This window comes from Balaenoptera musculus, chromosome 15 (assembly GCF_009873245.2).
Source record: "Balaenoptera musculus isolate JJ_BM4_2016_0621 chromosome 15, mBalMus1.pri.v3, whole genome shotgun sequence".
NCBI classification, from domain to species: domain Eukaryota; kingdom Metazoa; phylum Chordata; class Mammalia; order Artiodactyla; family Balaenopteridae; genus Balaenoptera; species Balaenoptera musculus.
In genome coordinates, this window is record NC_045799.1 from 67521133 (window position 1) to 67542069 (window position 20937).

The 20937-nt window shown below is 48.0% G+C and overlaps 1 protein-coding gene across 2 annotated transcripts; it reads left to right on the top strand.

Annotated features, from left to right (window-relative positions):
* The first annotated feature begins 42 nt into the window (after positions 1-42).
* Positions 43-11687, top strand: UBFD1 (ubiquitin family domain containing 1). Of its 2 annotated transcripts, none has more exons than XM_036825858.1 (7): positions 43-286; positions 471-800; positions 1690-1898; positions 4524-4589; positions 4751-4856; positions 8684-8766; positions 11232-11687. In XM_036825858.1, the coding sequence occupies exons 1-7, from the start codon at positions 262-264 to the stop codon at positions 11340-11342; spliced, it is 930 nt and encodes a 309-aa protein (XP_036681753.1). In that variant the 5' UTR covers positions 43-261; the 3' UTR covers positions 11343-11687. The 2 variants fall into 2 exon arrangements, with proteins under 2 accessions (XP_036681753.1, XP_036681754.1); XM_036825859.1 differs by lacking the exon at positions 11232-11687 and adding an exon at positions 6139-6189 and having other exon boundaries at positions 150-286; positions 8684-8767.
* Positions 11688-20937: the final 9250 nt, after the last annotated feature.

Here is a 20937-nt window from a genome sequence, read left to right on the forward strand (position 1 = left end):
GCACGACTGCGGCCCCACTCGGCCTCTAGGGGGCAGAGTCCAGCGAGTGGGCGATTTCCCGGGCCCGCCCCCTGGGTTCTTGAAAGCTAAAGCGTGGCAGGGGCCGGGCCGGGGAAGCGGAGGAGGCGGGTCTCCATAGAAACCTCCACCTGTTTCCGGCCAGGCTGTGCGCGATTAGGGGCTGTTACCGGGGCCAATCTCAGCCAGCTCGCCTTTTCCCGGCGGCCTCTGCGGGAGCGGTGGGTGTTGTACACAATCATCATGGCGGCGGCCGGAGCCCCGGATGGTGAGTGTGGAGGGGGTGGCGGGCGCCCGGGTCGGAGCGAGGTGAGGCGGGCGCCCCTGGGGGATGCGGCCTGGCGCGGCGGGGGGAGCAGCCTGGCTCGGGAGCGGCGGTCCGGCGGCGCCCGGGCAGAATCCGGTCCCAGGCCCAGCCCGCGGCGAGCGCCCACCCCCTAACCCCCTTGCAGGCATGGAGGAAACTGGCATGGACACGGAGGCCGAGACCGTGGCGACCGAGGGGCCCGCGCGGCCCCTCAACTGCTTGGAGGCCGAAGCCGCGGCGGGGGCGGCGGCCGAGGACTCCTGCGCTGCGCGAGGCAGTCTGCAGCCTGCCCCGGCCCAGCCCCCTGGGGACCTCGCGGCCCAGGCCTCGGTCAGCAACGGCGAGGACGCGGGCGGCGGCGCGGGCAGGGAGCTGGTGGACCTGAAGATCATCTGGAACAAGACTAAGCACGACGTGAAGTTTCCCCTGGATAGCACAGGCTCCGAGCTAAAACAGAAGATTCACTCGATTACAGGTAATCCCCATGGCTCTGACAGCCTTTCCCACTTCACCTGCCTAGTGTTGACGCTGTGCTAGGCACCGCGCTGGCCGCTTTCCTTGCATCAGCTTTCTCAATGCTCACAGCAGTCCTCCCAAGTAAGTAGTAATGTGCCCATTATTCAGGTGGGGAAAATGAGACCCAAAGTCAGAGCTAGTCCGTGGCTGAGCTGGGATTCAGTGCCAGTTCTGACTCTTCGGGCCAAGTTTCTAACTCGTGCTTCTAACATCTCTAATAGAAGCACCTAAGGCGCTTGCGAAATTTACAGCTCCTAGGCCCTTCCCCCTGGAGATTTTGATTCAGTGGGTCTGGAATGTGGCCAGGAATTATTTTTAGCAAATGTCTCAGGTACTTCTAATAAGGGAAGTTTAGGAAACACTGTTTTTGGCTCTCATGCTGGCCCCTTCACAGATGCTAGTATTACTTAGTTTTTTCTTATTTACAGCAGTTTGCCATCTGAAATGATTTTCTTTTTACATTTTCTGCACGTACCCTGTAAGCTCCATAAAAACAGAAACCTTATTGGTTTCTATATCCCTGGGGTTTGTGGACTCTCACTTAATATTTGAGTCACAAGATGGTTGAGGAACAACTTGGAATGAATAATAGTTGATATTTATTGATCAGTTATTAAATACCAGGTGCTGCACTAAATGCTCCATATGTATTATATCTTAGTCCTTAAAACAAGTTCATACAGAAGGAACTATTGTCATTACTCTTATGAAGTTCTGGAGGCTTAGAGAGGTTGTGAATTGCCTGAGTGCACAAAAGTAATTGGCGATAGAGCAGTATTCACTTTCGGGTCTGTTGTGCAAGAATGTTTTTCGTTTCTTCCTTTCACTGTCCTCTACCTTTTCCCAAGGTCTCCCGCCTGCCATGCAGAAAGTCATGTATAAGGGACTTGTCCCTGAGGATAAGACGTTGAGAGAAATAAAAGTCACCAGTGGAGCCAAGATCATGGTCGTTGGCTCCACGATAAATGATGTTTTAGCAGTAAACACACCCAAAGATGCTGCCCAGCAGGATGCAAAGGCCGAAGAGAACAAGAAGGAGCCTCTCTGCAGGCAGAAAGTGAGTCTGTCGTGTGATTGTTGGTCCTGGGAAGTGTGAGGCTTTGTCCTCTCAAGCCTAGGCTGGTTGTATCCTTTCTAGAATAAGCTCCTTTTTGGACAGGGCCCATGATGGAAATTTATGGCAGCAGTTGGGTGCGGCTGGCTGTTGAGTGGAGGTGACAACTACCTGAGATTTGCATCTTTGTCTCATCTGGCGGGTCAGTGTGTCTCAAGTCTATCTACTTTAGGATAAGGCCTTTGTAAAGGCAGGCTTTAGACCAGGTATTGAAATGAAGCAGTTGTGGGTTTCTCTCCTATTTAACGCCAGAGAAAAATGCCACTATTGGAATTAATCCTCCATTTTATACAAGTGCTTACATTTGTTTTTTGGCTTGTGGCTTCCCTCACATCAACAAGCCCTTTTCTGGATAGGCATGGAAATCAGTAGCTTTCAGAGGTTCCTCTAAAACTGACTGTTTCAGGAAGCCAAATGAAGCTGACTAGGAAGATAGCTATGCTGATTTTCGTTTTTTCCCTCTTCCTGGTCTGTGAAATGGGGGCCTGAATTTTTACATGCTTTGTTGCTCATTTTGGATGGAAGAGATCCAGCCTGTTTTGTGCTCATTGTAGCCATTCAGATTCTTTTTTGTAATTGGGAAAAGTAAGAGTGTTTCACTCTGGAAGGAACTGATTGGAAGAACCATCACTTGTGATCTTATCACCCAGCAAACCCCACTTGTAGTTATGGAGTCTCCTGGCCACTCTTAATGTGTTCCAGGAAAATAGATATTCTCAACTCAGTCTGTATCCTGAGGAGAGTAAACCAACCTTGACCAACATCAATTTCAGTGACCTTAGGCACCAAGGCACATGGCCAACAGTGTGAGAAGGACACAATTTTGTGTTACAGGTCCGTAATCCCTTATATGTGCTTCCAGAACCCCAAAAGAGTCTGAAAACCCAAGTGCTTTTATAAATTTGGCAGCAAAACCTGATCAGAATTAGTGTGAATAGTCATGTTTTGCCCTAGAACTATTAACACATTTGATAACAAGGTGCTACCCTAGACTCCACAAAGAATATTATGTAGTGTATTTTAAAACTGTATTACGAAAAAGAAAAAAACTATTACATTTACAAAATCCTTAAAAAGTTTTAGACTTTATAAAGTACAAAACATTTGTCCATAGGGTTTCAGATAAGGGGTTGTAAACCTATATTAACATCTAAAATGTGTTTATTTGGACACTTTTGCCTCTAAATATGGGATGATAATGTAACTAAATGAGTGCATTTCCATTTTCATATCTTCCTCTGCCACAATGTGTGAAATTGTCAAATAGGAACATGTCAGACGTGAATGAGCCTTCCCACTGGTTACACCCTTGGAGCATAACATGCCTCTTAAATCCAGGTTTTGAGTTACTACTGGTAGCTTAACAGGCTTTAGAAGTGTTCTCCACAGTGAAGGGAAAATTCTTCAGAAGGTACTTGTGAGCTATGAGTCCAGTTAGGCTTCTAATCCGCGCAGCTTTGTTCCATTGATGCCGGTTATGAGGCGTAACCTGGCCTCCTGAGAGGGACCCGTTCTCCTGGCTTTTCATCAGCTTGCTCAAGAATCTAGGGCTGATATGTAGAGTGACCTTTTGCTAGTAGTCTGGTAGTGTTGAGTTTATTCCTACCAGAGGGTTTCCACCGTGCCGGTGAGGGTTTAAGCTGGCTCTTGGCCACCTGGTGCTTAAATTCGATTAAATGTTTACCCTCTACCCACTTGTTACCCTACGGTTCTAGCTTGACCAGACAGCGACTGTACCTGTAAAGCCACAGATGGAGAGGAAACAAGACTCAGGCATTTGGGCCAGACAAAAACAGTTTTAGGGGGCCATGAGCCTAATTAGAACCCTTAATGAGCTGCTTCAAACTCCTGAGGTGGGAGTGGGGTTAGAGACTTCTTAATGTCAGGCTATAGAGTAATCAGCATTTCTCTTTGGAAATGTGGCTCCTGAGCTTTCTGTTTAGCTGGGGTTGAGGGTGGGGTTATGGGGAAGATTTCTGCAATGGACTGAGTCTCCATTTGTTGAAGAAGTGCCCCTTCTAGGCAGCTAAGCTGATTATCAGCATCCTTATAGGTTTCTTTGGGAGTTTAAGTTGACAGAAACGGCTGTCCTGTTCTGTACATGCCAGGAGAGCAAGCATCCTTTGTGGCTGTCTTATCGTGATGATTAATTCTTTCAGTGGTGATTTCGGGGGAGGGGGAGAAGGAAGTAAAGTTTATTTGAATTAGCAATCTGGAAATCCTGATTGCTCTAGAGCTTTGATGTCTAATGTGGTAGCCACATGTGGCCGACTAAAATTCAGTAATATGAAGAATTCAGTTCCTTACTCATGCTAGCCACATTTCAAATGCTTAATAGCCACAAGTGACTCATGGCTACTGTTTTGGACAGCATAGATATAGAATATTTCCATCACGGAAATTTCTGCTGGGCAGCACTGCTCTGTAGTGTCAAAGGACCCATATCTGTAGTCACAAAAAGCTTTTGAACCAAAACATTAAGGTTTTATTCATTCTCTTTTTCAAAGAGGTAATAATAGACTAATGTGCAGTCAGCTGTTTCATTTAATTATCTCTTCTGACTTATAGCAACACAGGAAAGTGTTGGATAAAGGAAAACCTGAAGATGTGATGCCGTCTGTTAAGGGTGCCCAGGTAAGCCAAACTCCTTTGTGAGCAATCTGAAAAGGAACCAGGCTCACCTTCTGACTTCCTGAGGTTCCTGCAATCAGGTCCTCGACTCTTGTCCCGTCTTCTTTTCCTGTCTCGCCTTGTTTCTGGTTCCTCCCTCTCTTACCATGCTCTTGTGTCTCCAGGAGCGCCTGCCAGCTATACCCTTATCTGGCATGTACAATAAGTCCGGGGGAAAAGTGAGACTTACCTTTAAGCTAGAACAAGACCAGCTGTGGATCGGCACTAAAGGTACGGACTGCTCTCACCTCTTCCTGGCTCACTGCCTCTCGTACCCTGCAGGGCGTGGCCTTGGGTGCAATTCCGCTCCTCATTCTGAAATCCTTCTCCACTGTGCTTTGTGTGCTCCTGGCTTTCAATTTTGCTTTTTGATGCTCGCCTTCTATTTGGACCCTCTTCCCTCATTCTTTTTAGTCTGATCTCAGGGCCAATCCTTCAAACATTGGCTCTTCAGCTGCAGCCAAAACCAGAGGTTCCAAATGTGTGGCCTGAGGGCCAGGTCTAGTCCACAGACAAGGGTTTTATGAGTTTACACACAATCTGTGAAAATCAGGAGGTTTCACTGGATCTGATTTTTTTTTTTTTTTTTTTTTTGGTGCTTCTCTTGAAAAGAAGCAAAAGATCTAGCCATTCTGGACCTGCATTTTCACATGGCAACGATCAGCCAGAGCCGAGCAGTGGCTTCAGGTGGTCCGTGCTGTAGTCCTCACTGTTTCATTTATCTTTTATTGTAGCCAGCTTTATTCATTTATGTCACCTGCCTGGCTCCTGTAGATCAGAGTTTGCCCCTGTACTAGGGACCTGCCTCTCCTTCCCCGCCTGGTTGCCCTCTGCTTCCCCCCACCTACTCTGCCTGTGCCTGTGAATCAGGCTTGCTATTTGCTGGGAAGTGTCTCTGACTGTCCTCCCTCTCCCTTCCCCCAGATGGTTCAAAGTCTTGTCAGTTACATTCCAGAATTATCTGTGTCCCTTTCTTTGCCACTCTGTTGCGCCAGTTAACTCCTAGCGTCTCAAAACTTGGTCTGTTAAAGCAAATTAATCTATATCCCTGCCCCATCTGGGATCTCTTTTGTCCTGCCCATCTTCTGTACTGGTTTTTCCTCACTGGTTCCTGTGCTCAAAAACCTTGCGCTCTTTAAGGCCAAGTTCAAATGCCTAAGCATAGTGTCCCGTATTCTCAACGATGGGGCCCAGTTAAGTTTCTGACCTCGCTTCCTGCCCCACTTGCATTGTTGTGCCCTACGTACTTCAACTGCATCACTCCCTGAGCTTCCCACCGTGCTTTGCACAGCTCATGTCTTTGCTCATGCTGTGCCCTCACCCAGAATGCCTACTTCGCATTCCTGTTGTTAACAAAGTCTTCCGAGGTCCTACCTAAATGTGCTCTCCTAATGAAGCCTTCCCTGATATCTCCCCCACGCTCCAAATGAATTGCTGCCCCTTCTGTTCATAGAGAGCCCCGTTATATCCTCAGAGCACTCATTACTCTCTGACTTGTCTGTCCCCCTGTTAGATTCCTGGAGGGAACCGAACATGCCTAATTCACCTGTTTCTGGCCAGCACTGTAGGTATTCAGTGTTCGAGGTAAATGGTAAAGAGAAGTATAGGGGATCTCATCGTCTGAGGTTACTTGGTTTCAGGGACAGGCCATTTAGTATGATTCTGCTTAAAATGGGACCAAAGTTTTATGGAAAATAATTGGAGTAAGGGTGACGGAGAGTGAGATTTTAATCATGTGAAATATGAAAATGTTTCTTGTTTTCAACCCTATCCTGATTCTTAAAATGAACAAAGACTGAAATGGCCAAAATGCTTGAGTTTTCTAACAAGTTTATGATTCCTTGCTATAGTCTTCATTTCACTTTCGACTCTAACTGCATGGGCAAAAAGCAAGTTGTGCATAATATTTAAGGGCTTCCCCAGTATTCCCAGGGGCCTTTGAACCCTTTAGCAGGTCATTCTCTTCTGCAGAGCCTGTCACATCATCAGTTTTTTTTAATTGTGAGCTGCCCTGCCTTTTGTCAGGTTGTCACTTATTCATGACCTTGCAGGTGATTTTGCTTAGTTCTCCACCATTGCATTGACTTGCTGAGACCCCGCCTCTTCCTAGGCTTGCACTTTCACTCGGGCAGCCTAATGGGAGGCAGGGGCTAAGGATGCTGGCCCAGAGGGTGGGTGCAGGCAGGGGAGCTGGACGAGGACTAAGTGTGTAAGTGTTCGTTGGTTCCTCAGGGAGTGTTTTCAGGTTATGAAGTTGTATAGGAAACAACATCGTAACTGCAGGGGCTAAAGAGAACCTCCCACACGTGAGTTAGAGGTTTTATTTCCGCTTGTAGGAGCAGCTGCCTTTCTGCTTTGGCACAAAGGCAGAGCTCTAGAAGAGTCTTGATGTATCAGGGCTTCAGAGCTGTTGAGAGCCGCATTACTCACTAGCCTTGTTAAAGAGCCTGGCCGTGAACATTCATGTCTTCAAGGGTTGACCAAGGCGGGGCTTTCCATTCCCACCCAGACTGCTGTGTCAGTGTACCTCAGGCTTTCTTCTCACTTGGGAGCTCAGGAGTCCTGTCACCTGAGTGTCCTCAGCACTGTCCGAGGAGGACAGCTTGTTCTGGGAGTTGGCTGCCAGCCACTGGCTTCATCTTTCTGCTGACGTGACCATCCCAGCCGCTAGTTGGCCTCTTTCTCGATGGGGTGCTTTACCGAGTGGCACTCAAGGGCTCCTGCGGTAGCGTGTGTAGAAGGCAGTACTGACAGCCTCAGGCCCAGTGGAGGGAGAAGAATGAGCTCCAGGCAGGAACTGGGACCTGTGACCACGTGGAGCTGCCTCGGGGGAGCATGTGCCCTGCTTGTAGGGAACTCGAGTCTCTAATCTAGCTGATTGCTGTCACTCAGGAATGTGGGCCCAGGATTGTTGAATCTTCTGTGTTTTCAAGAGAAGCCAGAAGTCCATATTTTTGCATGAAATCTCTGGACAATTCAAAATGGCTGGTGTTTAAAAAAGTTTCCATCTTAAAGATAGGTGCTGGTCAGGTCCTACCTGTGGGTCACTGTTTTAGAGCCACTGGAAGTCAAAATCTGAATGAACATCTTCAGGTCCCATCTCCTCACCCCCATTTTTCAGAGACCAAGGCCCACAGGATGGAAATAGCATGTCTCAAGTCACCAACTAGACGACAAGTCAGGGCTCTAAGTTCCTGGTTTGTTTTGTCAACTTACCCATTTTCCAGATTTTGCTTTCTGCAAAGCCTGTAATGAGTTTTCCGGCTTGGTTTCTCCATGTGCTGAGAACTCCTCCCTGTCCCTGAGGTGTCTGCTGCTTCTGGGCGGTGGCTTTGTCGTGCAGGTGCCCCCGCCTCTCCTGCCACCAGCCCTGTCCTGCTGCACTCGGCTCACCTCCAGTCTCATCTCACTCCAGGCATCCCTCGCTGCCTCCTCTTTCTTACCTGCCATCCTTGAACTTGCTGCAAAATGTCTTCTGACCCCATGTGATAAGTGGCATTTAGAGTGTTAATCATAAGAGGTTATGAATGCTCTCAGAGAACTTCCTTCAAGTGTGTGTATTTGGAGGGGTGGGGGGCCAAGGGAGGGAATGGGGGGGGAGGGTGAGTGAGCAGGATCAAGGGATAGAAACTGGTCTGAAAGCCCCAAGCATCCCCCTTCCTGTACGAGTCACAGGGGCATGCAGTTGCCTCTTTATGGTCCCCTTGACTATCCCAGGCGCCAAAGACCTCAGCCAGGGCTGGGCTTGGCAGTAAGGTTGCAGAGGAATTTCTTGGGTGTTTATTAATCATCAGACGTTACAGAGTAACACCAGGCAAGCTATACCTCTGCTCTCAGAAACCTTTAATATACCTCTGTCAAGTCTGGTTCCCCATTTGCTCCTAAGAAGTTCCCAACTCCCAAGCAGGGCTGGAGGTGTACTGACCAGAAGATCTCTCCCGTCGTCCCTAGAGGGTGGAGGTAGATTCCCCCGGCCACCAGCCCTGAGGAGGGACTGCTGAGTCACAGGAGTAGAGCAGGGGGGCCTTTAATAATCACTGTAATCCCTCTTAACTTAGAGCGGACTGAGAAATTGCCCATGGGTTCCATTAAAAATGTGGTCAGTGAACCTATCGAAGGACACGAAGACTACCACATGATGGTAAGTAGCCGGCGTGGCCTAGCCCTCACTAGTCTCCTGCTTCTGCTCCTCCAGCAGGGAGTGGACTTTCCACTGAGGAGAACACTCAGTGTTGAGAAGACACACAGGTTTAAGACCCTCATGTTGTCTTCCTGTTCTTAGAACTTAATCCGTGACCTATTCCTCGTTCTGTTTATTTTGCAAACCGCACCCCGCCCCCAGCAGTTTAAAGGGGATACACTTTATCTCTTTTGCATCTCTCATATCTGTAATATTTTGTTTTTAGACCAGGAAAATAAACGTAAAGAGGAGGTTAATGGCTTGTGGGTCTTCATTTTCAGTTTTGTCTTGCGTATGAAACAAAACCTCCCACGCGCCTTGGCGTCCGTGAGGGCGCCAGGCTGCCCCTCTCTGCAGTGCTGCTGCTCACCCCAGGGGGCAGCCATCAGGTGGCCGAGGACCCTGTGGGGAGGGGGCGTCTGTGACCTGGTTAAGCATGGAGTTCTGCTCTAAAGAGAGCGGCTGCTCTTTCCCAGACAGCGTGTCTGGAGGCGTTCTCCAAGTCTGCGGAGCAGAGCAGGAGTTCCGTGGCGAGACTCCCTGAGCAGCTTAGGCAGACACCTTCTGTTTCCCCAGCGCTGTTGAAGGGACTGCTTTAAAAATGGAGTTCAGCCACCTTGCTCCGAAGTTGCTGTGCCAGGGGCCTGACCTGAGCAGTGACAGGGTGTGGGCGGCGCCGCCTCCCTTGCTCGGCCTAGGAGGTGACAGTGATGCGGCCCAGCCCAGGGAGGAGCAGGGGCTAGCGGTCCAGCCTGCGGGTTGGCGTACAGAGTTCACGGCAGAGGGAGGTGCGGGGAGGTCCGGGAAGAGCGGATCTCGAGGCACGGCAGTTCTCTCTGGGCAGATGACAGGTCCCCTGGCTCTAGGAAGTCAGCCGGTCGTGTCCCCTCTGCTGCCCTGTCAGGCTCTGTCAGCTCAGGGGCTGCGTCAGGCCGTGGCTGGCAGTGCAGCCCTGGGTGCACAGCTCACGGGTGTGGTGCCTCCGGGCACTGGTGACGACAACACAGGGCCTCCTTTCAGGCCCTCGGGCGCCCCTTCCGCCACTAGTCTCTGTAGTCTTTAAAGGATTGCAGGTGATTTGTTTTGCCTGCTCAGTGATTTTTTCTGTTTTAAAAGTTGGATTTTAATATTTTCAGCTGGGCCCCTTCACTCCCTTTCGAAACATCTGTCTCACCAGTTTGACCCGGTAGGGTTTGCAGTCCCAGTTTTCAGACAGCCTGGGAAGAAGGATTTCAAACAAGTAGAGTGGACCATTTCGGACATCTTTTAAGGAGGTGGTGTGGACGGCTAATGCCTTTGTATTTAGTTTAAATGCTGATTTCTCTCTGGAGTCATTGCTGGCAGAGGTGGGTTCTAATCGCCCCCTTTCTTTTCTAAACACCATTAAGTAGCACCTTGGCCTTTGTCTTAATGAAAGTGTTTATTTCCCTCTTTGCAGATGCCATTTCACTAGCTAGATTCACAGGTCACCTTAGAAAAAGGGGGAATGTCACCTTAGAGAAATGTTAAAAAGCACAGAAAAGGACCGAGAGTACTATAACAAACCCATATATCCATCACCAAGAAATGACTATTGTAAATATTTTGTAACTTGTTTTCAATCTTGCTTTAAATAAAAGAAAATATACCAACAGTGAATGTCCCCATTGTCTTCCCCTCCCCCCATTGCCATTATCATGATTTATCATGTGGATCCTTCCCATCTCTGTGCGTTTATTTTCATGTATATCCATGACCAAGATACGGTATTGTTTTGTGTTTTTTCAGTTTTCATAAATGGTATCATGGTATGTATCGTTCTGCAACTTGCTTTTTTTTGGTTCGACATTACGATCTGTCTGTATTAACTCTAGATCCAGTTCATACCTTTAAAAAGTAAATCCAGTATTCATACGAGTAGGTCACTTTTAATTTTGCGTTCCCTTACTGATGGATATGTAGGTTGTTTCCAGGTTTTTATCATTTCTGACAGTGCTGCTTTGAACACTCATGTCTGTTTCCTCCTGCATGTGTGACAGTTTTCCTAGGGCAGTGGTTCTCAAACTGGTCTCTGGATCAGCAGTATTATATCACCTGGGAACTTGTTAGAAATGCAGATCCTCAGGCCCCGCCCCACCTCTCCGGGACCAGGAACTTTAAGGGCTGGAGCCCACCAGTCTGTTCTAACAAGCCCCCAGCTGGCTCTGCTGCACACGCGAGTTCGGGAACCACCGCTTTAGGATCGGCTGTGCCTAACTCTCCCACCTTTTTATGTTTTATTTATCCATTTATTTTTGACAGGAGAATGCTCCCCATGTGCACAGTTTTTTTTTTCCCCCCTTCCCTTTTTAATTAATTCACTTCTCAGCCCTCCCCGTGTTTGTTGTGCTGCCTGCTCAGTCTCCTGACCTCTGAAGTACCGCTTGGTTTTCCTTTTTCCCTTCCAGGCGTTTCAGTTGGGCCCCACGGAAGCCTCTTACTACTGGGTGTACTGGGTTCCAACTCAATATGTGGATGCAATCAAAGACACTGTGCTGGGGAAATGGCAGTATTTTTGAAAGCACTTTCACCTCTGGCCCAGGAGACTGACCCAAAGTGAAGGACATTGCTGGGAGAGGCCTGCAGCATCCCTGGATTTCAGAGTTCTGGAACTTTGTTCAAAAAAAATCTATATCCACTCTAAGGTGATGTGGTGACTGAAGCCAGAGGTGATGTACTTTCACCATTAGCTTAATTTTAACTTAAAATCACCGGTTCCCTTTCTTGCAGTCAGCTTCATACCATTTTTAAAAGTCAATATGGTGGAAATCAATAAATCTGAATTCTGAACATGTTGTGTGGAATACTCTTAAGTGTGTTTGAGAGTAGATCTACCAATTTTGTTTAGAAAGGAATGATCGAAAGCTTTCTGGTTTCTTTCTTTCTTTTTTTTTTTTTTTTTTTTTTAAGTGATTTCACCTCAACTATTTTCATGAATCTTTGGTTGCAAACATTTGGACTGCGTTGTGATGAGTTGGGGTGGGTTTTTCCCTCTCTTATGTGAAATTGTATGCAGAATGTGGGGTTAGTAAGCCATATTTCTCTGTCCATTGATTCAGAATGAATTCTTTCCCTTTTTATTTTCCCACTTCCTAGATTGGAATTTATGTTTTAAAAACCCAAAGATGTCAGTTGCTCCTTTTGTACCTCATTACCACCTCCTTTCCTGGCTTCCCTCTTGCCACGCTGCTGCTCGTGAACACGAGGCGGGAGAGGAAGAGCTGTGGGTCTGGTCGGGGTCGCTCACACTGGCCGTGGTGATTGTTGAGCAGCAGAGTGTGTCGTGGTGACTCCTGTCTGAACGTCTTGCCCTTTGGGCCCCGATCTCTGGGGAGGTCCGCTGCCGCTTTGACGGTTGTCTGCAGCCCTCACTGGTTCGGCTTTGAGGCCCAGCCTGGCACAGGTGTGCCTGGGTAGGCCGACAAAGACCTCTTTGAGAGGAGCCAGGTGGAAGCCAGCTCTACAGCCCTACAGCCACAGACCCAGATCGTTCTTTCCTTAGAAGTTTCGAGAAATTCTTCAGCAGTCCAATGATTCTTTCAATTACGCGTCTCCATTGGGTCCTTCTGCTCATGCATTATGTTCAAGTGTCCTTCATCCCAGGTTCAGAGATGCTGCCTTTCTCAAGAAGAAGACATCTGACCTAGTGGGTTGGCCGATGTATTTAAACATCGAAAATGGGATAAACGGCTTTCGTGATCAGCTCTCCCTCTTCTGGTTTTAGCCCTGATGTTCTTTGTCCACGTGAAGTTCTCTTGTCTCCCGGTGGCTTGGTTGACTCTGGAACGAGGGACGGTCTCTTGGTGAATGATACCCTTTGTGCTGTTCGCTGTTGCTCTGCTGCTGTCTTTGCAATTCTCCTCTCACTGGTGCAGGCCCTCATAGTAAGGTTTGGCGAGAGATGTTCCAAACTTCACACTTTGGATTCTAGACTGTTACCCCTCATTCTGTGAAATGTATTAGCATGTGTTCACCTAAGATGACTATTCCTTGTGAGCCAGTTTATGGTGATATTCTGCGCCCTTCCCTTCTAAGCTGTAGTTCAGGAATCCAGCCCATCCAGACAGACTCTTGCTTTTCGTGGTGTAGTCAATGCCAAGTTATGCATCTGGGCAGGAAAATCTACTCTTGCTTTTTTGGGGGGCATAAGTATGTACGGGAAGTGTAGTGTTCAGGAAACTGCCTGTTTTTCATCCTTGAAAAAGGAGCAGCGACTGTAGCTTTTCTGTCCTCGTTGGCCCGCAGCTCCTGGAGAAAAGAGTGCTTCTTTGCTACTTGTTGAAGCCTCCCTCTGCAGTTGACGGGCCTACAGAGGAAACGGTCACGTAGCAGGAAGAGCGTCACCTCTGTTTGAATACTGCCCTTTCTGTCGGCCGGCGTCCCTGTCCCGGGGGCTTGTCCTGACGGTGCCACACGCCTGCTTTTGGTCTCTTGCAGCACGCGTCTCCGTCCCCAGACTGGCCGCGTGGGGCTGCTCTCTGAGGCCCTTCCTGCCAGGTCTCCTCACTTGCCCCACTCGTGCGGCTGCCCGTGCCACCTGACGCCCCTCCCTCCCGGCGACAGCGTGTGTCCCGTCCGTCTCCCTGCTCCCCGAGGGCCAAACCGCCTCTCGCTCAGGCTGGTGTCATCTCAAGACAGGACCAAAGCCTGTGTGAGCCTTTTTATTTTAAGTAAAATGGTGCTTTTTTCCTTACTTGGAGATATATAAATAATGTAAATGACATCTTTTCGTATGGACCTGTCTGAGTGTTGCTTTACAGAGCTCACTAAATCTGCTGGAACCATCTTGGGCTCTGGCTCCCGACTCCGTGGAGACCTTGCTGGAAGCCCCGGAGAGCCGAGGGGGCGGCACCAGGAGCCGCTGGGAGGAGTGTTGGGTGTAGAGCCGTGCCAGGGTCCCAGCAGTATTCACTAGCTTGTCACTCGGCCCCGAGAGTGGTCGCTTCATCATCATCTTACGGTCCAGAACGTACTGACTAAACCTGTGTTAGCAAACTGAGACTCTTTGCCCTTCGGTAGCCTCGCGGTGTTCATTTTTCCCTCAGGATGCTTTCTGGGCAGAGCCCTGGCTGTGGTCTCCCCGCTGCGACCCGGGGCGTGCGTGCAGGGCGGCGTGGCCGGGGCTGCTGCTTTCTCTCGGGAGGTCGTGCCGGCGGTCCCCCTGCAGGGCTCGCTCGCACACAGGCAACCTGCCTTTCCTTCCCTCCCTGCGGCGACTTGGCAGGATAGTGACCAGCTGGTCCCTGCGGCGGCCTGGCCCCTCGGCTCTGTTCCAGTCAGTCTGGTCAGAAAATGTAGAAAGACAGTCCCGACACTTGCTGGAACTCTTTGGTATTAAGTATTTTAATGGATGACGGGCCTTTTGCAAGTAGCATTAGCTCTTTTTAAATGAAGTCGAACTGAACTAAGGATGCACTTTCTCCGGAGTTGCTGCTTTAGATTACAAGGGGCAAGGAGACTCACTTTGCCACGTCTCTGAAAAGTTGCTGTATTTCAGCCGGAAGGGGCTGCCTTTCTTCTTACTCTCACTCTAACCACGTGCCTGGAGGAGCGGTCCCAGGCTCCCGCACTTGGCCCGCCCTCTTTGCCGGGGGCAGGGAAGGGCGTGGGATGGACCCCGGGTGCCAAGGGCCACGCAAGGGCGGCTTGCTTTCCACCGCATCCTCTGAGGGACGCCTCTTTCTCTCCTTGCCTTTGCTCATGCCTGTTGTCTTGGGAAAGGATGGTCCCTTTGTCTTAAGGCTTTGTGAAAAAGTCATCTCCAGTTAAGACTGGCCCCTGTTTCCTTCTTAGAGGGGCCTGGTGGCCTTTCTGAAGTTATAGGCGGTCAGGAGCCCTCCAAAGCGCACGACGTCTGGCAAATTTACCTGCCAGGCTGGGTGGTTCTACTGCTTTCTGAATTTCTAAAAATCTCTTTCTTTCTTAACCAGTTCTGCAGAATTATTTGACAATATACATAAGTACCATGTTTTCCTTGTGGTGTACGCTCTGTTCTGGTTTTTGTTTTTAATCAAATGCCTGTTTGGGAGGAGATGAACGTATTTAGTCTATTAGATTTGCGCTGCTGGATTTTTTTTTTAAGTGTAACCTTGACTAGCTGTCTTATTGTTTATCCTGTAAGATTAGTCTATCAATTAAAGTTTGATAATTAATTGCGTCTCCTTTTCCTTCCAATTCTTCACGCGCCTAATCTGTACTGGGGATTGACCAACATTTGGAACTGGGCCCAGAGCCATTTTTGGCCAGCTGTGGTGTACCATGTTACCTTCTTACTTATTTGGCGTATACGTATATCCAAATTTGTTCCTGCTGAAAACAGTTGATAAAGGGGTTTGATTTGTTTTACGCTGTGTCAGTCACACTACCACCTCGGCAGTCAGCCACGTCCCTGTTAGGGCCGTTCTCCTTGGCCCGGCCCCCAGGTGTTGGAGGGGAAGCTGCCTCCCAGCCCTTACGCCTCCCGCCTAGCGCCTCGTGTGACTTCACTCTTCGAGGACGTGTTTGGTGAAACACTGAGACGGAGCTGCAGCTCTAGCCTCAAGCTACAAAGACCCAGGAGGAGGGAGGGAAATCTGTTACCAAAAATGGGACAAAAGCAGAATCCTTGGCACAAAGAGTGACTATAGTTTGTCAGAACTGGTTTTGACCCAGCACCACTCCCACTGGAACCCTCTCTTCTCTTCCCCCTGCGTTGTAAATGTTCCTGAAGGTTCTGGTCTCACTGCCCCTTCCTGGCTCTTTTCCACTTTTCCAATACCTCATAATCCTGAAACAACACTGTTAGATTCTTAAGCCTCTAACTGTTATATGGGAGGGAGGGACGGGTGGGGCTGTGCTATATGCTGTTCGTTGCCTGATGCCCACCTAGAGAATCTTCGGTCTGCACAGAGGGTACTTCTGGATTCTATCCCAATTCTGAACCGTTATTGCAGGCACCTTAAAACGAATAGGATGATTGACCCTCCTAAGATGGAGAATGAGATAAACTCCAGTCTGAATTTCTTACCATATTTGGGGGGGTAGATATCTTGGCATTTTCTCAACTGTGGGTAGCTAACAGAACACTTTCTACAACAGGATCCCACAGAACAGACTGTCATTAGGGCAGGAGGCAAGGACTTCTTCCTGCTTTTGCCCGAGCGGTCTGTCTAGCCCGTGCCGGCTGTAGGAAGTTGACGTGCTTTCCACCCTGGAGGCCTGTGCCAACACCACCCGGCTGCTTCTAGCTGGGATTAACCTCTGGCTTTTCCAGTTCATCAAGGCTATTTTTGTTCTGAAGCCTTGTTAGCCTCTCTTATTCTACTGATAGAACCTTTCCTACTCTGCACCGCATTTTATAACTCCTAGCTTTCAAGTTTCTGCTATTTTTACCACTTTCCTCCATATCTAATTTCAGTCCCTTGCTGTCTTCCCTTTTTTGTTTTGGAAATTTTCAAACCTACAGAAAGTTGAAGAATGCTAGTGACCACCTCATGCTTTCACCTGGGTTCATCAGGTGTCAAAATATTAACTCCATTTGCTTTCTCTCACATACTTTATTTTGCTGAAGCATTTGACAGGCATGCAGACATCATGACACTTCACCTGTGAATATTTAAGCAGCATCTCTGAAGAATAAGGCCATTGTTATACCTAAGTATGACACGGTTACCTCACCTAAGAAAACTAATATCAATTCAGCAATATCATCTAATATACAGATGATATGATATTAGTAACATGGTCTAATATATCTTCTAGAACTGTTCTTTCCAATCAGTAATCCTTATGTTTTTGAGTCCTTCTCCCAAGTCTTGTATTTTTTTTTTAAATACCCTTTTAACTTCTCTGTTGTTGCTAGTCCTGGCTTTTCTCTCTCACTTTAAAGTAATCTCCTCCCATATGTTTTTAATCTTAATTTCACGGTGACCCCGACTCTCTTTCGCTTCCCGTCGTGAGTCTTGTACCGCCTGTTACTGCAGCTTCTGGAGCTGGGGTTCAGGAGGAGGCTGTCAGGGAACTCGCGCCCCCGCTGGGCAGAGTCCCCCTGTCCTCTGATTACTCTGGCTTCCCTCCCACATCTAAGTCTGAGATTTAAGGACTCCAGGGGTCCGTGACTGAGGACTCTTGGTTATTGGTGACAAACCCAATTCACATGAATTACGCAAGAGGATTTGGCTCATAATACCAGAAAATCCGGAGTGTCAGACCTAGGCCTATGCAGGCGCTTAAGTCACATCAGGCGCCTGACCCTCCAACTCCTGGCTCTGCTTTGTTCTCTCTTGACTTAGCTTCTACCAGACTTGCAACCCCAAGGGAAAGAGAATTGTTTTCTTCCGCGAGAATTCCAGAGTAGAAATACCAGACAGGGCTCTTATTGGCTTGTTACTCTGCCCTCCACAAGCACACAAACATAATAACCTTAGTGTCGGAGACATGTGTTAGTTGACTTCCGTTCATTGTGAGTCTGGGGCTTTCAGGTGAATACTGCAGACTGTAGAAAACAGCAGCTGTGGCAGACCACCCAGCAGGGATTGGACCTCTTGCTATGTGCCAGGTAAATCACTTGGAAAGGACCTTCTTTAGGGTTCCAGCCTTGGTGAAGAGTGGGTTCCTCTTCTGGACCCTCTCTCCACGGGGGACTTGCTCTTAAATACTCTGCCTGCAAGTCCCGTAACATCAGCTCCTTCACTGAGTCTGTCCATTGGCAGGCACCGGGTCAGATTACGCACACGCGTTACATTGTCACCACTCCACCACGTCCCTCTTGTCAGCCCCACTTTACCCATCGGAGGAAACTTAGGCTTAGGGAAGTGACTTAGCCAAGGTCATATGCCTGTCAGTGACCAAGGCTGTGATTCAGAACCCAGATATGCCTGACGCCAGAGTCTGTGCAGATGCTCATGGTATTGTTGAGAACTTAGGAAAGAACTTGGCTACTTCTTGTCTTGCTTTCATAGTTTTTCTTCTTTTCTCTCCCCAGTTTAATGTCTTAAGGGCACTAACTTGTGTTTGCTGCTTGTTTTGTAAACTTCGAACCTTGACATTTATTGCTTGGCTACCATTTAAAAAACTAAGACAGTAAGTAATACATGCACTTGATAGAGAAATTTCAAGGGGTAAGTATCACACAGTTCTCCTAGCTTCTCCACCCCAGCTCTGTTCCCCCTCTGAAGGAAGCAGAATTCACTTTAGGCTTAAGCACTAAGAGGCCATCTCATGAGCAGAGGGTCAGTCATTCCCACGTAAATCCCTTATCAGAGGGAGAGGGGATCCTCAGTGGGAACTTCACAGTAGGAGAGAACAGGCCCAGGGGAAGCACCTCACAAACACTCTGACTCAGCCCGGAGTTTTTCTTGAGATCTGGCTCATTATCTGTCATCTGCTTGGGTATCCCACAAATAAATCCATCATCCCAAACTGAAATTATATCCCTCTTCTTTTTTTTTTTTTCAACTTTTTGGCTGTGCCACGTGGCATGCAGGATCTTAGTTCCCCGACCAGGGAATCGAACCCACTCCCCCTGCAGTGAAAGCATGGAGTCTTAACCGCTGGACCGCCAGGGAAGTCCCTGTCTCCCTCTTCAGTCTGACCCTCCTCTATTCCCTGTTTCAGACAGCAACTCACCCAGCACCAATAGCCCAAGCCATAAGCTTGAGAGATACCCTAGACTTAACTTCCTCCATCAACTGACCAAGTACTGCTATCTTTATCCCCAGAATATTTTTGCAGTCCATCTCTCTTTATCCCATCCTCCAAATCTGCGTCTTTCTCTTGGGTTCTTCTAGTAACCAGCAAACTCATCCCCTTCAGTCCACCCTTTGCCGCCAACCGCTGAGCTCAAGTATAGCTGACTGTGTCTTCCCTGCGGAAAATCCCACACCCACTGCCGACAAGTTCCTTACCAGATGGTAGGGCCCTCCTTCGTGACCTGATCCCGGCCACAGCTTGAACCACAGGCCCCCCCACCCATGAGTTCACGCTCCAGCCATATCCCTGCTTGAACAAATGACATCTGTGCACACGGGGGCTCTTCCATGTCTCCTGCCCTTGCCACGGGGCTGACCCTGGCAGAGCCTTAGAAACTCTGCTCAGGCTTCACTGCCTGGGAACGCCTTTCCCAAGCCTCCCTCCTCAGCTTCTGCTGAACGACTCTCAGTTTTCACAGATTTTTAATACTTCTGTTTTTCGTTTATTACACAAAACATGGTATTTATAATTTAGAAAATACTGATTAGTGAAAATAAGCCAATGTTATTTCTACCACGTGGTGGTAATCTTTAACATTTTGGTATGTGTTTTATGGAAATGGAATCATGCTGTTTATAGTCTCTTCACTTAAAACACCAATCTTTCATTGTGTAAAATTATCTCTATTTAACCAATCCCATATCGTTGGGTATCCAGTTGTATGCCATCAATATACTTTTTCTTACATGTATCATGTTGAATTTTCTCTTTATTTTGACAAATTTCAAACAGGATAGTTGACAGTAGTACAGTGAATGCCCATATACGTGCATATACCTGTCAGCTAGTCACCATTTGTTAAGAGTTTTGCTACTGTTTTTTTTTTTTTTCCTGAACCATTTGAAAGTCAGCTGCAGACATCTTGATGCTTCAAGATGTATTAAGTATGTATCTCCTGAGAATAAGGTTAGTTTACTACATAATACTGATTATATCTAAGAAATTTAACACTTGTCTTATCACCTATGTAGAGTCCAATTGTCCTCAAAATGTCTTTTTTTTTCCCCAAACCTTTCAAGCTTCACATTTCCCATGAAGTTGATGTGTCTCTGGTCTCCTTTAATTTAGTTACCCTGTCCTTTTTGTCCCATATCATTGGCTTTTTAAAGTCCCACCTTCTGGATTTGTTTGCTCATGATCAGTTTTATCAATACCAGAGGTGACATGTCCTCGGTTCATCACGTCAGGTATTGGTGATGCTGAATGTGAAACATCATGTGGATTTTAACTGTCTCCCGTATTAGATGGTGAGCTACCTGAGAGCAGAGACAATCTTTATCCTTGTGTACCGAGGCCCTGCCTCAGGGCGTGCACCGCACATGGTGAGCACATCGTTGTTTCACTGGGTACGTGAGTGCACTGGCTGTCTGGGAGACACAGAAGAGCGACGGGGCCACACACAGGTCATGACAGGCCTCCCAGCCACCCTCTCACAAAGGGCCCTGCCTACAGCAGACACACTGATCCTCGAAGGCACTCGTGGGAGACGATTAAAAACTATGCACACAATCCCATTTATCCTAATTCACGCACTTTGGAATGCTACATTTGGCCAGTTTGCTGCCTGTGTATAGTGGCACACAGGTCTCTCAGAGAACTTTCCAGCAAGTTTTTAGACCAGAAAGGCCTCTGTTGTTGTTTGAACACCCAGATCTTTAATAGCATCATCAATGAGTAATGTGTGTGATTCAGTGAGCTTTTTTTTCCTCATTCTGGCTCCTTCGGGACTTAGCGACAGAATGACGTGAAGGGGCCGTTTCACTGCAGGTGTATGGTTAAGAGGTTAGCAAGCAGTCACTTCGGTGGCAGTACTGCTGGACTTCATGATCTTAGGCAGCAATAAACACAGATGCAATTTTTGGTAAAATGTGCAGCTGCCATGGGGGTTAAAATAGCGAGGAGGACATTTACCCCAGATGTTAAATTATGGTACATTCCCATCAAAGGAGTCTCGTGCAGCCTGTTCTGCTGCCTACCGGACCTCTAGTGCCTAATAAGCACTCAAACTATTTGTTGAATAAATGCAGCTGTGAAAAAGAATGAGGCAGTGCCTTACGCTCCAATTTGGCAGTTTTCCAAGAATACCTTGTTAAGTGTCAATATTAAAAAAAAAATGCAGTATAACAATGAATGCTTCCTATTACTGAAAAAGGCCGGAAATACGGCTGCCTGACTTTGTCTATAGTAATTCTAGAGTGACACAGAAGGAACTGGCAACATTGGGTACCTCCAAGAAGGAGAAGCAGGTGGGAGTGTGGCCTGAACCCCAGACCAGACTGCAGAATCTTGCCATGTCACCCCTCAGCCATGAAGATTCTCTGCCAGCTGAGGGTCACTCAGCCAGTCCCTCCACCTCTGTAACGCTACTTCCTACTTAACTACAAG

What these genes read in the sequence shown, in the direction of transcription:
- UBFD1 (XM_036825858.1), top strand. Translation starts at nt 262, where the DNA reads ATGGCGGCGGCCGGAGCCCCGGATG. An exon ending in GAAGATTCACTCGATTACAG is followed by an intron (nt 801 to 1,689) that starts GTAATCCCCATG and finishes CCTTTTCCCAAG; the next exon opens with GTCTCCCGCCTGCCATGCAG. An exon ending in ACGAAGACTACCACATGATG is followed by an intron (nt 8,767 to 11,231) that starts GTAAGTAGCCGG and finishes TTTCCCTTCCAG; the next exon opens with GCGTTTCAGTTGGGCCCCAC.